At 35.2% G+C, this 17,101-nt stretch overlaps 1 protein-coding gene across 2 annotated transcripts in view; it reads left to right on the top strand.

Moving 5' to 3' along the window:
• Window positions 1-17,101, top strand: part of BRF1 (BRF1 general transcription factor IIIB subunit) — a 224,071-nt gene that overhangs the window by 130,279 nt on the left and 76,691 nt on the right. For both annotated transcript variants that reach the window (XM_026698603.2, XM_026698602.2), the window contains exon 11: window positions 1,105-1,356. In XM_026698603.2, the coding sequence (XP_026554388.1) occupies window positions 1,105-1,356 (252 nt within the window). The remainder of the gene's footprint in view (window positions 1-1,104; window positions 1,357-17,101) is intronic.

Genomic DNA, 17,101 nt, shown 5'->3' with positions numbered 1-17,101 from the left:
GAGCCTGAGTGAAAAGATATATTTTGAGACCCCGACTTAATAACAAGAAGCCAATGCGAACTCTTATGGCAGTTTCAAATTAGAGGTCCCACCAAGGAAAAGTAATTAATTGCTACTTTTTTGAAGGAACCAGTCCATGTTATTTACATTATTAGACAGTAAGCTGCATATCTGGGTACCAGTTTAGTGTAGTGATTGAGGCATCAGGCAAGAAATCAGAAGACTGTGCATTCTAGTCCTGCCTTAGGCATGAAAGCCAGCTGGGTAATTTCGGGTCAGATACTCTCTTTCAGCCCAATCCACTTCATGGATTTATTTGTTGCTGTGGGAAAAATTGAAGAAATGAGTATGAATATGTTCTCTGCCTTGAATTATTTATATAAAAAAATAAAGGTGGGATAAAAATCAATCAAACAAACAACTTAGTATATAGTATTGCTCAAGTGATGTCAACCCTGGTTCATTTCTCAGTGATTTTGAATAAAATCCACTACATTAAACACAGGAGATTTCAGTATTTTACTGTTGTTATTCCATATGTTTTTTTCCAAGTGTAATTGGAAAATTGGTTCTAATTTGAACTCACTCCTAGACAAGGGAGTAAATGTAACACTCTAAGCTACATTAGGTAATGTACTGTCTGCATGGATTACTCTTTTCCAGAACGAAACTCCTACTGACATTGTATGTGCTATTACTCAATCTTGTTAAATATTATGAATATGTTACTATACTTGATATCAAGTTTCATAAAAATGGAAGTCAAACATTTTAAAGAGAAAACAATTAGTGTATAACTGGGATAAGAAATAATATTAAAACATGGTTGGACAGAATATTCTAATTTGGAGGGGACCACATTGGGAAAGATTCATATATGTTTGGTGATGTACTGCATAGAGATTAGACACATTAATTGGTGGAAGAAATGAGACCTTTTGAAGACCTTTCTGAAGATATGACTTTGATCCTTTGACAAGCACAGATAATAAACTATTGAAAGGTAGAAAACTAATCTTAGGAATCTTAAGAAACTCATAAATAGCATATCGAGCACTTTTAATTTTATCATATCTGATAACATTTGATCCTCTGTCCTTAAAGATTGCATGGAAGATACTATTTCAAGTATATTTGGAGATGAGGATGGAGAAGATGAAGAACTGGCAGCAGCAGCAAATCATCTGAACATGGACTTTTATAATGAACTGCTTGATAAAGACCGATCAAAGGAAAAAGAAATTTCTGTAAGGCCATCTGCTCTGGAATCACTGCTTGGACCTCTTCCTACTGCAGCCAGTCTTGGAATAACAGAATCTATAAAAGAATGTATATTGACTAAAGACCGAGACCATAGTAAGTATAAATTTATTGATAAATTATTCATTTGAATAATCACTGAATTATGATCCTGAAAAAGTTTGTGAACATTAATTGTGGGTTTTTCAGGGCACTAGTGTTCACATTTTATAGCATCTAAAAATGTTGCACTTTTTAAATTAGTTCCATAGATTTTCTTTTTATTTGACATGTTTTCATTAATTGTTGGTGTTTATTCTTTTCAGAATAGATTTGTTGGCTTACACTGTACATATGTGGTTTTCATACAATGAATAAAATGTGGTTTACTTCATTCCCTGAAAATGATTAAAACCCTAGTAAGGAAAGAATTAGTTCTAACAGAAGAAAATATAAAGCATGTCATTTAGGATTAAACTGAGGAATTTTTGATGTTCTTTGAGCTTCGTTGTTTGCTTGCAGACTTTTCATTGCCCAACTAGATAACATCACCAGTGCCTCATACTTCACATTTTCTGTGTTTTACTGTTCTTTCAATATGCATGCACTTTCAATCTGAAGACTCATGAATGTCTCTGGGATATGTGTAGGTTCTCATATGGCCTTGAGGTTGGTTGGTAGAATGTTTAGCATCTGCACTGTGGCCCCATTTCTGTGGAACACTCTACCCTTGTAAGTGAAAACTGTTCTCACCCTTTTGGCCTTCCTGAAGGGTATTAAAACTTGGTTTGGCCAGTTGGCTTGGGGCCACAAGGGAGGTGCTCACCACTGGTTGATGGGATTAGAAGATCTCATCCCCATTTGGTACATCTCTTGGTCCTGGTTTTTTGTATAGTTTTAAATTTTTAATTTCCATAGTTATAATATTTTATTTTATTTCATTTTTAATTTTTTTTATTCTAGAATTTTTTTTTATTTGACATACATTTAAAACAGACAAATCAAAACACACACACACACACACACACACACACACACACACACATATATGCATTTTACAGCGTATATTGAGCAATGGTTAATTTTTTTTTGCTTTATCTTTATCATTGACGTGATCTTCCTTGTTACAATAACTCCTTCGTTCTTTTAATGTTTTAATTTCTCTATATAATTTATAATTAAATGCACATCTTCTGTAATTTCTGTAAGTTATCCAAATATCAAATATTACCTTTTCTTTAACCAATCATACCAAATGTTCCATATTTCATAATAGTCACTATCTTGTTTATTTTTTAACAATTTGGTTAGGCTATCCATCTCAGCACATTCATGTATTTTTTTAATTACCACATCCTCTAAAGGAATGAAAGACAGTTTCCAGTTTTGTGCGTAGGTTATTCTGGCCGCAGTTATGATGTGCAAAATTAAATATTGATATTTTTTCTCCATGTTTAAATCTGTCACACTTAGCAGAAAAGTTTCAGGTTCAAGTTTTAAATAATGCAGTCCCAGACAAAGATAAAGATTATGGAACTTCCAAAAAAACAAAAAAGGAAAGGAGAATACTCCCTTCGTCTTTTAATAATATGGTAAGAGAACTTAACTTGAAAGATGTGTGGAGAGAATTAAATCCAAATAAAAAACAATATACTTTTTTTTCGAACCCCCACCACTCTTGGTCCAGAATAGATCAGATATGGATGGACCCTGGGTTGATGGAGAATATTGGAAGGACTGAGATTTTGCCAAATCTATGGGCTGACCATAATCCCATTCAAATTAAATGGAAAGGAAAGAGAAAAATTGGAAGATGGACATTTAACAATACCATATTAAGAGATAAAGAATATATTGAAATGATAAAGAAAGAATTGAACGTATTTTTTTGAAATAAACAAAAGAGAACACACCTCTCTACAGAATCTTTGGAATAAGGCCAAAGCCTATGTGAGAGGTCTAACTATTGCTTATAGTATTAAAAAGAATAAAGAAAAAAGACAGCAACAAAACATATGGAGGGAGAAACTGAAAGATTTGGAAATAAGTAGACAAAAGGACCCAAACAATTCAAACATTAAGAAAGAAATTGATCTGGTAAAACATAAAATAAATTTAAATATACAGGAAGATTTGGCCCCAAAAATTAAATTAGCAAAACAAAATTATTTTGAAAACACAAATAAGCCAGGGAAGTGGTCAGTCCATAAAATTAAAAAAGAACAAGACAAGAGAACGATCGTAGCTCTCCAAGATCAGGAAGGGAAATTATGTATGCAGACCCAAGAAAAGAAAGAAATTGCTAAGGAGTTTTTTATGAAATTGTATAAGCAGGAAGAAGTACCAGAAGAATCTATTGATCAATATTTGAATGAAAAGAATTTGCCCGAAGTTACTGATTAAGAGAAACAAAATTTGAATAATAAAATATCTATAGAAGAAATTAGGAAGGCAATTGGAACACAAAAAGCAAATAAGACCCCTGGCCCAGATAGAATTCCTTAAAACAATAGAGGAGATATTGGTGGACTTGTACAATGAAGCCCTGGAGAACGCTAACATGCCTAAATCATGGTTGGAAGTGTATATTATTCTTATCTATAAAGAACAATCAGACCCACAAAAAATTCAAAACTATAGACCAATATCACTTTTACAAAATAATGGCTACAATATTGGCGGAAAGATTAAAGAGAGTATTAAGTAGAATTATCCACACTGATCAGAATGGCTTCCTTCCCCATAGACAAATAAAAACAAATACAAGAACCATTATGGATATATTAGAATATTATGAAGTACACTCAACCAAGACAATGGCATTGATATTCTTAGACTTCCAGAAGGCTTTTGACAACCTGAATTGGAACTTCCTTATTAAACAACTAATAGGCATGAAATTTGGTGAAAATTTTATAGGATTTATTAAGACAATTTATAACATGCAAACCGCAAAAATATTAATAAATGGGGAAAATACAGATATCATAAAGATAAATAAGGGAGTAAGACAAGGCTGCCCCCTAGCTCCTCTATTGTATATATTGGCAGAAGAGACTCTCTTAGCACAAATTAGGCAAAATCAAGAGATTAGAGGACTAAAATTTAAAAAAGAAGAATATAAACTCCAGGCATTCACTGATGATATGGCATTTATATTAGAAGAACCCTTAGAAACGAGCCCTATACTACTAAGAGAAATAGAAGAATATGGAAAGGTGGCAGGGTTAAAAATTAACAAAGAAAAAAACAAAAGTGTTAACAAAAAACTGTACAAAGGAGCGGAAGGAAGAACTAGCAAATAAATTAGGTATGCAGGTGGTAAATAAAATAAAATACCTAGGGATGTGGTTGACTGCTAGATGTTCGTTGATTAAAAAAGATAACTATGATAAGTTAATAACGCAAATAATTAAAGATTTAGAGAATTGGGCCAAATTGCAGTTATTGCTATTGGGACGTATTTTGATAGTAAAAATGAATATTTTGCCAAAACTGTTGTTCCTGTTTCAGACAGTGCCAGTCAAGTGGGAAAAGAACTTTTTTGTAGAATTAACAAATGTATATCTAAATTTATATGGCAGAGGAAAAAACCCAGAGTGAAATATAAATTATTACAGGATGCCAAGAAAAAAGGAGTATTTGGCCTTCCAGATTTTGAATTATATTATGATGCTGCTATAGTAAACTGGCTTAAGGATTGAGTTAAATTAGAAAATAGAAGGTTATTAGTATTAGAAGATTTTGATCTCCAAATTGGCTGGCACGCCTTCATGTGGGATGGAAAGTCTAAACAACATTCATATTTCCAAAGGCACCATGTAAGAAATGTGTTGTTTAATATCTGGGAAAAGATTAAAAAAAGCCACTACCCAAAGGTTCCATTGTGGCTATCTACATTGGAAGCAGTCACATATCCAAATCTATTGGATTATGAAAATATTGTTAGGTATAAAGATTTACTATATGATACTGGAGAACTTAAAAATAGGAACCAAATACAAATTCAAGGAAAGGAGATAGCATGGTGGCCCTTTGCACAAATACAAAATTATAAAAAAGATAGAGAACAATTTGGCTTTAATATGATCCCACAAGAATTAGATAAAATATGGCTAGGAGAGGAAAAGAAAACAATTAGTAAAACATATAAATATTTTTTGGATTACAAATTAAAAGAAGAAGCAGTCACAGAATCTATGATAATTTGGGCTAAAAACGTGGGTCATAGTATTGAATTAGATAAGTGGGAACACATCTGGCAAACAAATTACAAATTAACCATGTCAGTCTCGTATAAAGAAAACCTATATAAAATGGTTCATCGCTGACACCTACCTCCTGCGAGATTGGCTAAGATGTTCCCCAACTTATCACCTAACTGTTGGAAATGTAACTACGCACAAGGAACATATATTTCACATGTGGTGGATTTGCCCATGTGCTCAGAAGTTTTGAAGAAATATTAGAAATTGGATTTTAAATATAACAATATTTTAATTGACTTTCCATTTATCTTTTTATGAGCTGTAAGCTGCCCAGAATTGCACAATAGGGGAGATGGGTAGCATATAAATGTAATAAATAAAAATAATAGTAAATTTTATTGTCTGATACTTTTATCACAGCCTACTAGGGATTGCCTATAATTCATTATAGCTTTCCAGTTGTACATAGAGGTACCCTACACCTCCTACAAATAGACAGAAATCTAATTTGGGCCTCATTAAAGTAGCGGATTGTCCAGAGGACAAAAACAGGATGCTGGAGTATATAGATTTGTATGCTGAGCCAAAAAGATGTCCCAATATTTTTGGAATCAGAGACATCGAAACATAATATTTGTGAAGAATAAAGGGCAGCAACAGACAAGCCAATGCTGTAAAGTTGATAAACCTGAGTCATACACAGGCTTTTCCTCTGTTTAGAGCAAGGGTCTTCAAACTTGACAGTTTTAAGACTTGTGGACTTCAACTCCCAGAATTCCTGAGCTAACCTGACTGGAGGAGGAATTCTGGGAATTGAAGTCCATAAGTCTTAAAGCTGTCAAGTTTGAAGATCCCTGGTTTAGAGTGAAATGATTTTCAAAGTAAGTTATGCCTCTTTCAGAGTTTACACTCCGTTTTTATGTTTCCTCCTCTCAGAATTGTGAGAAATTATACTTACAATTTTAGCAAGAGTTGTCAGGTTTCCAGCACATGAACAAACAAATGAGACTGAGGACTATATTGCTCAATTCTTTCTTATATATCTAATTTGAATCAAACATATTGACAGATTAGCTGACTTGCAGATGCAGAAATTCTATCTCGTTTAATCGAGTGTAATAGCTGTGCTTGTATCTTGATTCCACTTTCAGAATCAGTATATGGTACCTGTTGTTTTCTGCAGCCATTAATTTCCATCTCATTTTTGTGTCCTTTTATCATCACTTTTAACACTCCTATCCCTGCTCCACACCCTCACCCTTATTAAAGGTGCCTTTTGATCTTCAAAAGCTCCAGATCTGAGGCTCAGGTAGGCTGCATACCATCCATTATAAATGTTTAAGAGTAGTATAAATCTATAGAGATTTTTTTTGTATACTATAGAGTAGCTTTCTTCATCTGGCATTGGTATGTTAGACAATTCTTGAAGTCATTCTAGCTGAAAATTCTGGAGGCAGTGGTTCAATACACATGGAGTGCACCATAACAGACTAAATTAAGAGAACTCTTCCCCAATTCCTTCCAGAAGTTTCAGCTACAGTTTCTATTAGTTTTAGCCTCATAGCCAGTAATCAAGAATGATGGGAATTGTTAATTCCAAGTACTTAGTTTATAATTTTCCTATGCTCATTTTAAGGAAATCGGTAAGAAAAGTTAGTTTATTGTGTACTTCAGGTTGTCTTTTTATTTAAACATGTTCAGATGTGGCTTTATTCATCATATTTTTCATAACAGTACCCATAATCATGACTTTCTTTACACTTACTGAGGCGTGCATTATTTTTGTGTTCCTCATTGCCACTTGTCAAAATGCTTTAGTTTGTGAAGATTACTTTCAGTTTGCTTTAAATGTGTATTCTGTGTTCATACCATGCGAAAAGGTTTCTCGAACTGGGTGATGATAAATCTTGATAGAAACAAACCTTTTGAATCAAACCTTGTATTTACAGCTCATAAATTTGAGTTTCTTTATAGACTATTGTATCTTTGATTGAGCCTTTATTATGCTCTTAATGAGATGTGAATTTTTGCAACTGGCATAATAATGCAGAAACCGTCTCTCATCTATCCCCTGTCTGCTTTATCCACAGTTTAGTTGGCATAAAGTGCAGTTGGTATAATTTTATTGTTTAAAAGGTTGACTGAGCCTTCCATCCTTAAAATGAGTACCCAGATTGTTGGGGGCAATATGCTGACCCTATAAACCGCTTAGAGAGGGCTGTAAAAGCACTGTGAAGTGGTATTTAATAAATGTGTGAATTGTGCAATGACAATGCATGTTCCTTTTCTACTTGTACTTTGAATAGTATAAGGTTCAGGTTGCAGTCCCAAAGGTGCTTTTTCCAAAAGGCAAGTCCAAAACACTTTCTTGGGTTGTTTTTTTTTTTTAGAGTGTTCCACTTCTCATCAAAGAAACTTCAGCAGCAGCATTCCTTGACAGAGGTGGCATCCTAACTGTCACCCTACTTTAGCCCCAGTATCACCACTGCCACCAAGGAGTACCACCTCAAGCCCTGCAGCATAGCAGCCAGTCTGTATTCCACTGGTGTTTGCTATCCTCTTCCTTCCGCTGCTGACAAGGCATGCCCAGCTTAGCCCTAAGCAAGGCAGTTCTGGTTGCCTTCTTCCTGAGGCTATGCACGTTGTTCTCCAACTGCCATACACCACCATTCTTCAGATCCTTAGGAAGGTTTTAAGGCCTTCCAAAGCTTTTCCAGAAGGCTGCACACACATTTCTCTAAATTATGAGAAAGATGCAAGAAGGGTGCCCACAATTTGGAGGATGGTATGTGTGATTTTGGGGAAAGGCAAGAGGTTTCAGAAAGTCTCGGCCTTTGAAGGGTTACAGGAACAGCATACAATGATTTGGAGAAAGGGATGCATGGTCTTGGAAAGAAGGTGCCTCTCATAGGGCCAGGCTAGACATGTATGATCAACACTGGGGGAAGAAGATGGTAAAGATCAGGTGGGTGTGGCTGAAGTAGAGGAGCTATGCAGAGGAGTCCAGCTGTGCACACAGCTGTCCAGCTGTGACCAAAAGGCAGAGAGGAGGGGAGTCCTTCACTTCACTGAGGCCCAGGGCTATAAAGGGAATTGCTTGGATTGGGGTGAATTCACACTTAATAAATGGCGGAATTTAATTAATGAGAAAACAGGGAATTCCAGGATTTCTGAATGCAATCTTGTGACATCATGCTTCATGACTACATTGCTGATTGACAAAAATTCTATTTCCAATTACTATTGTTAACTGAGGATTACTTGTAGAATGAACCTAGATTCCTAATCAGTATGTATGTATGTATGTAAATGTATGTATGTGTTTTATTAGATTTGTTTTCTGCCAATCTTGTTTTGATACATGATATGATATTCGGATAGGTGAGCTATTGGGCCATTGGTTAGGCATTTTGATCCAGAGGTAAATAAAATATAACAGTGATGCCAATGCCCTCTCATTTTTATTTAATGGTTTTAGGTTACTATAATGCTTGGAGTATGGGAATAACCTTCAAGATTGTAAACTGCAGCTATCTATTAAACCTGCCCAAAGTGATTATTTCATTTCTATTCTTAATATAATAAGTGTAGTAGTTATTATTTGGTTTCTCAGCACAAATCAGAGAGTTGGTTTACATTTTATAGATTATACAGTTTTGGCCTTGGACTCTTAAGATATTACCTTTGCCATCATGATTTGATCTTGTAGATTAAAGAGTGAGATACTCAGAGGGTAATGCCATTATGAAAGTTCATGTTTAGACTCAATAGGATGTTTTGAGTGCTCTTGGGTTGGGAAATCCCAAAGAGTTATTACATTCACTAGATAATCTTGGACCAGTCATTATGTCTTGAACTAACTCGTCCCATTGGAATGGCCTAAGAACAAAAGGCCAAGTGGGATCATGTGTATTTGAACGTGAGGCACAATGGTATCCAATATCTGGAGTTAATTACCTAGGCTATGGTAAGTATTCTTCTTTAAGAAATGGTCCTTTTAGAAGAATTTTCTCATTCATGGAAAAACATTTGAGATAGGAAATTGAATTTGCTTTTATGGCTTTGATGGTATTTGACTTTTGCTATATTGGTTGATCATGTTTTATTATGCATTGTGTCTTACATTTTAAAGCACTATGAAAAAGTAGCTGGGAAATGAAGTAGAAATGTGAGTTAATGATTATAAAAATAAGTGGCAGAGTTTTGTACTATCCACGCTGAAAAAGCTTAATTTAGTAGTTTCACACACAGCAACATCGGCAGTATGCCACCTTAAGGACACAGCTGTGTGTTTCTATTCCTTTTGCCAAAAATCTTTAATGCAACATCATGATTGATGATGTCACTCATCAGTTTGGCAGAGTTCTATCTAATTTGATCAAACTTGGGGAACATAATGGTGCTATATTGACAACCATCATTTTTTTTCTGGATTGCTTTTTTCCTTTTTTGGCATCTTTTGGGATTCAGAGGTTTCAGGGCCTTGCTGCCATCTAATGTACAAAGTCACAGTCTCCTGTCCTCTATTCACTTTTTGTTGGAAGTTGAAATGTGTGTATATAGAATCATCTTGTCTTTTTTCCCTTGCGTATGCAACAACCCCTTAAATTCATCTGTCTTCTTGATCGGCTACTTTATCATTGTATACAAAAGGTGTATAATCAAGGAGATGGAGATTGGAAGAACTTGACCTATAAGTGAACAGGGGGCAAGGGGAAAGAGCTCTGGTTCAGAGGATGGATTGCTTCCTTTGTTCATAGCTTTGAAGCTTATAACAGTCAATTATTTGGATGAGCGGTCATCAGGAACAAGCAAAAAGCATTACTCCTTTACCCATTTCTTCCTGTTTCCTTTACCTAGAAGCCTCTTATTATAATAACCATAAAAGGCAATCGTATTGCTTTTGATTATTATAGAAGCATTATAGAAAATGAAACCTTGGCAATCTAATGGAATTTCCAATGAATTCAAGTGAAAAACAAAACGCACTGTAGTTATGTTACTTAAGTGATTATTGTTTGAATGAAATATCAGGCTAACAGCCTTTCAGGACTACATCCGATACAGAGAGGACTCATCATCGTACTTTCTGTTGTAGATGAAGATTTATTAAGCCCTTTTCAGAAGCTGCAATTCTTGCCCTTGGCAAAGATAATACAAGAGAACATAGGCAGAATTTTACTGGAGTTAACTGCTTTGAAGTTAGCATAACAAATGATAGGCCAATATCCAGAGCTAGGAAGAGCCCCGAGCATGTCTTCGCTCAATTTACACTTTGCCCTAGATGATCCTTTTTATGACTTTGACTTCTTTAGGACTACTGGGTACATGATGCTAAGCTCTGCTAATGCTACTTCTATATTATTTTAGTTATATTCGCAACTAAATTCATTTAGAACCTTCATTTTCTAATTTTTGATTAGAAAATAAAATATAATAGGATAAGACAAGGTTATGAGGCATGGAACATAGGTTTTGGAACACTGACTTTTTATCAATTAAATAAATGTTGTGAGGTTTTTAATTATGTATTGCTGCTGGGCCAGCATGGATATATTTCTTTGCTGATATTGTGAAAGTGTGATAGATTTCTGATTTGTGTTCTTTAAAGCCACATTCTCCATATTTTTCAGAGATCTTTCTAGCCAATTGAGAATTTGGTGTAAATTGCTAGCAAATTCTGAGATACCCATTTATCAATGCTGGTGAAAAATGAGATACTTAGAGGCAGATGGTAATGAGAGATTGGATATTTTCTGGAGTAGCATATCATTCACATAATTTTTAGATGTGTCTCAAAGTGTATTCAACTTTAATTGGACATATAATTATTTTACAGGCTTGATTTTTGTTTTATATAATGTAGTTGAGAGGTGTTTAATTCCTACTTTTTTGCACCATGTTATTGTCTCAAATAACTCCTCCATCTTTTTTCCCCCTGCTGATTCTATTTTTCAACAATTAAAATAATTTAGAAGAAAATGTGATAAGAAAAGTTAAGAAAAGCTTAGTTCCCTTTCCTGCAGTTGCTTCCCTCTTCACAATGAACTCCTAGTGACTACCAACTTACAGATAATGTACTTTTTAACTTTTTGGTCATTTTAATAATTCAGTTGATCAATCAAGTTTTGATGGAATTAAGAGAAATGCAAATTAATGTAAAACTCCATTTAGATGCAAGAGAGAGCATGTTGAATATATCTGAGTGTTACAGGGAACTATTTTAGCTAATAACAAGAAAAATAAGTGAATATACTTTTTATTGACAGTAATAATACAATAGCACTTAAACATATATACTGCTTCATAGCACTTTACAGCCCTCTCTAAGTGACAGCATATTGCCCCCAACAATCTGGGCCCTTATTTTACCGACCTCAGCAGGATGAAAGGCTGAGTCATCCTTGAGCTGGTGAGAATCGAACTGCTGATAGTCGGCAGAATTTATCTGCAAAACTGCATTCTAACCACTAACCACCACCATAGCTCAAAAATGGTAAAATATATTTTGAAACCAAGTAACTGTACTATCATTTATGATCTAAAATTCTTATGTCTTCCCTCCTAGGTCATTATGGTGGTTAACAAAGGTTTGGCATAAAGAGATACAGGAATCATTAAGGAATAAATGCACGGAGCCAGGAGGCTACCATATCCAAGCACTTGCATTGGTTTTCCAAACACTCTTTTCTTTTACATATTTAAGACTGTAGAAATAGTGATGTAGCTGACAGAAATCCCCAGGAGTTCAGTTTGGGAAAAGTATAAAATTAGATAAATGTGCCAGAGATGAGAAGGAGAGATAAAGTTTCTTCTAATCTGAGGTAATTTCCAGAAAGTGGTATGTGTTGCCATTTATATGAAGAAATTATACTTCTAATTTCTGACATTAGTCAAAGATCACTTGATCTATTTGACCAGTATTTTTATCCTCTCTTTTCTCGGAGAGTTCAGAGCACCTTACCTGGGGGGAGGGGGGGTTCTCTCCTCTTATACTATCTCATATCAATACAGACAGTCCTTGATTTACAACCATCACCTGACTATAGGGATGCTGCAACGGCTGCAACTGTGAGGCTGTGTCATAGATCTCCTCGTTCAGTGCCATTGTAATTTTGAATGGTTGCTCAACAAGTGATAATTAAATAAGGACTGCCTGTACTTATATTTTGGAGTACAGTTATTGACTTGTTATTCAAAGTGGCCCTTGGTTTCAAAAACACTGTGCCCTTGAGCTTTATATAAAAGTGGTTGCATTGACATGTATAAGCCCTGTGGTGGCACAGTGGTTAGAATGCAGTACTGCAGGCTTCTTTTGTTGACTACCAACTGTCTGCAATTTGGCAGTTCGAGTCTCACCAGCTCAGTGTTGACTCAGCCTTCCATCCTTCTGAGGTCAGTAAAATGAGGACCCAGATTGTTGGGGGCAATAGGCTGACACTGTATGTAAACTGCTTAGAGAAGGCTGTGAAGCACCATGAAGTGGTATATAGGTCTAAGTGCTGTTGCTGTTGAAGAAATAGACCATAATCTGCCATGCTAGTCCAATGCTGGTTGGCAGAGGATAAAAAGCATCCACAAAAGGGAGTAAAGGAAAACTCAAAACCATATTGATTGGAAACATGTAGAAGAGGCCTTCATCCTGCAGTGGATACAAAATGGCTAAAACGATGATGAAATGTTATATCTATATAAAATATAGATATACACACTCTAGGATTATACAAGTTATATGACCAATTCCTTGGGCAAAGCAAGCAAAGACTGTAAATTCATTATATCATTTCCATTATAGTCTTTGTAATTCAGCCTAAACTGTAATTTAAATATGGAGAGCTAGCATATTGCTGGCACATAATTGCTAATTTCTCATTCTTAGTTTGTTCTTTCTGCAGCTGTCTTCAGCTCCCCCTCTCTTTTTACAGCGTTAACAGTTGCTTGTCTGATTCAATCTCATGCTATCTTAATGCAGCAGAATGTACTCTTGAAATGACTTCACTTAAATGAATAGTCTCAATTAGCTGGAATCTACCTATTTTGGCATTTTAAAATGTGACTTTTTTACAGCTAGTATTTCAAGCATTCCCTTTTTAAAGAAGGCATTTAAGTTGTAAATTAACTTAAGATGTTAAAGGAGAAGTTCTACATTGAAATGCAGGTGTGCTGTGGACCCTGCCAGCCAACAAATTTTGAATTTTGTCTGGCTGCATCCAGAAAAAGAGCCTTTACTGCTGTGGTCTCTGACCACTGTAACATCATGTTCCTCCCCAAGGTGAGAACCTCACCCGCTGTTTTGGCTTTTTGAAATGCCTTGAAGACTTCGCTCTGCCAATTGGCCTGGTGCCCCAATGGAGGAGTAGCATTTGGAGATGGCTAATGGAGTAGATACCCCCCACTGCCTCACAGTGCACTCTTTGCTCCCTCTCTTTGCATCTGGGTCAGTTTTATTTTAATTGAATTTTGAATTTAAGATCCCTATTTATTCTTTTAATGTTTTACAATGTATTTTAATTGTATGTCTGTAAGCTTCCTAGAGTCATCTCCAGTGAGATGGGCAATAAGGCAGGCAGGCAGGCAGGCAGGCAGACAGAGACAGAGACAGAGACAGACAGACGTGGAAAAACGCATCTTACGTATGCAGCTGTATGTCAAGCCTTCCAGAATACACCTAACTCTCTTACTTAAGCAAAATAACAATAACACACATCAGAACTATCTGTTACTTATCCCAGTGAAATTACAAAGCAACAAAAATCTGTCCAAACACAAAATAGAAACCTGTTCATTCAATTACAAATATACGGGGCAAGTGAATGAATTCATAGTCGTGATATCCATATGGTCAGTTATTTTTCACTGCTGGTAATATGAGCGAAGTTGAAGCTGGGAAAAGATTCTGTAGCTGAAGCCAAGGGTCTGTTGTAAGTTAAGAAGAGTGTGTCCTTGTAGCCTGATTTTAAAATTGCAATTATGCTGATAATGAGGTCTCCACAGAATTTTTAAGAAGGAAATGAGTTGATCAGAAAAAGGTCATTCACCACATAGTTTAGCATTGCCTATATAGTAGCTATGGTAAAAGCTTTGCTACTGAATTACAGTAATGAAAATAACAGTATTCTTGCAGGCGTTTTACATGGAATTCTCTTTAAATTGCTTATTTATGATTGGGCTACTTATTGTGATGTATTTTCCCTATGATTAATACAGCATGCAACTGCTTTGGGACTTTACCTCCTACAGAAGTGATAGCAATAGTCTTAAATTCAACCCATAGATAATTAACAAATAAGATGACCAAAAGGGAAAGAAATGAGTGAGCAGGAGATGCTGTAACACTTCTTAAAACATTGAAATAAATTGGTAGTAGATTCAAATGGAAGAAAACATTTTAATTCAAGCCATAGTAAACTGAGATTTCAGTCTTACATATTAATTGGTTGGAAGTAAGTCCAAAGGATTTTGCTGGAACTCATTTATATATAAACATGAATAGGGTTATGTTATCAAGGGATTTCTTGTCAGAAAATTGAATTTCATTAATTTGCTCTTATACAAGAATATCTTAAATTAAGGGAAATAACAGTGGCTGTTAATGTTGATAACTATCAAACATCTAAAATTTGTGTTTTTAATAATAATGTGTTGGAGTCAAACATAAGCAAATGCTTAACTTATATTTCTTTTTGAATTTGGGTTATCGAGCTAAAGAGATACACTGGTTTTTTATACCACTCTTAAGATATGATAATAGAGTTATGGATTGTTAAGCAAACCATGATGGTCTATTAATATCATGCTATATAAAAGTATGCAGACCATATTATGGGTTATTATGCAGTAATAGGCCTCATGTAGCCCCTGAAAATTCTTGGGTACAACCCTCAGAACTGCTTCTTTCCATAATTGTGTTTAATTTTAAATGGGGAAGAAGATGAAAAGTATTAAACATGTGATCATAATATAATAATTAACTACACTTAATTTTAATAATAACTAAATGTAGGCCAAATAAATTAGAAATAAAGTTAAACTAATAATGTTTTAGCTACTGTGCAATGGCTACAAATGTGCATAGAGTAGCAGTAAAGGATATACTTGTATTTGAAATCATCCTCTATTGATTATATATCAAATGTAAGTAAAGTTTCTTGATAAAAGGAAAACAGAAGAATATTGGAAGAATTGCTCATTTGTAGTACTTGGACAACCAACTGAACAGATCTCAGGTTCTCCTATTACAATCCTCCCTACATTATAGTTTAATTAATTAATTAATTAAAATAGTTAATATACATCTGTGTATTGATTAGTATGCATACATTTATTCAAGTCTACTTTTCTAGCAGGATTAAACAGCCAAACATTTTGACCTAACTGGATCTTTCAGGAAAAGGAGAAGTAAAATGATGTGTGTACCATAGAGTCAAAGCCAGAAAGTGCAGAAATTACAGTAGTAGTGCCTAAATGTAATACCGTATTTCCCCATGTATAAGCACCCCCTTTGTATAAGCCACCCCCCCAATTTTTGGACTGTGAAGTTTTGAAAAAAATATTTTATTAGAGAAACAAGTTATGAAGAAAGAAAATTTACAAAGAAACAAAATTCGACGTCTAGATCTACAACTTCGGTCATGACGCCGAAGCGGTGCGGCGACGCTAGCAATCACGCATCGGAACGAGAGTAGGAACGAAGCATTCAGGCCGATGCCTAGCGTATGCATTTCTATCGCGTACTCGCACTCGTAATCGTATCATCACGTACAATTTTTACAAAAAAGTATAGCATACTGCTGGAAAACCAGTTTATTCCTACTTTATTATTTTATGCATTTTTCACGTATAAAAAGTGTACCTGCTTTGTATATGCCACCCCCCTACTTTTTGGGCTTGAAAATTTTGGAAAAAAGGGGTGGCTTATACATGGGGAAATACGGTATTATTCGTTCCATTTCAGTGTTCTACATTTCCAAACTCCATTAGTAATATTGTTGCTGCTGCCACCAACAGATACAGCTGCTTGGGCATGAGCATTTCCCTGTTTTCTATGAAGAATAGTTTTCTTTTACATTGACCAAAATATTCTACTACATTCTGCTGCATCCCAAATCAATGTGGTTATTAGTGGATGGGAGCAGCTGAGGCAATGCTGGAATAAGCTAGCCATTTTTTTATTTTTTGCAGAGATGTTAAATAGTGTTTGAACATGCTACAGATTGCCCTACAGAATTTGATGACATAAATGCCATGGAGCAGAGCACAGTAACCCAAGCAACACAATCTCTGACTTAAATGGATTACTCTTTAATCAAACTCTGAGGTCATGGTTAAAGTTAGTGCGGTGAAGGATAAAGATATTGAAGCAGAACACATGTGTAATACTGTACTCTTGGAATAAAGCTTTTCTCCAACTGCACTCACTCAATTAATGTGACCAGCTTGTGCCTTCCTGGCCATGCTCATCATTTTTTTCATAGCAAAGTCAGCAACCTAGAAGTGATGTATTTTTAGAATGAAACCTGTCCTCAGCAGAGGTTCAGAGTTGTACTTTTGTGGTCTCACAAATAGATGTTTGTAATGGTTGTGTGCTTAGCAATCTTAGACTGCTTTATTTATGGCTCCTCTATTTTCCTACCTCTCTTTTCCTTCCCAAGCCT

The sequence above is a fragment of the Pseudonaja textilis genome, chromosome 1 (genome assembly GCF_049901715.1).
Source record: "Pseudonaja textilis isolate UNSWEBS1 chromosome 1, rPseTex1.2, whole genome shotgun sequence".
NCBI lineage: Eukaryota > Metazoa > Chordata > Lepidosauria > Squamata > Elapidae > Pseudonaja > Pseudonaja textilis.
This window is presented reverse-complemented; position numbering and strand designations above follow the sequence as displayed.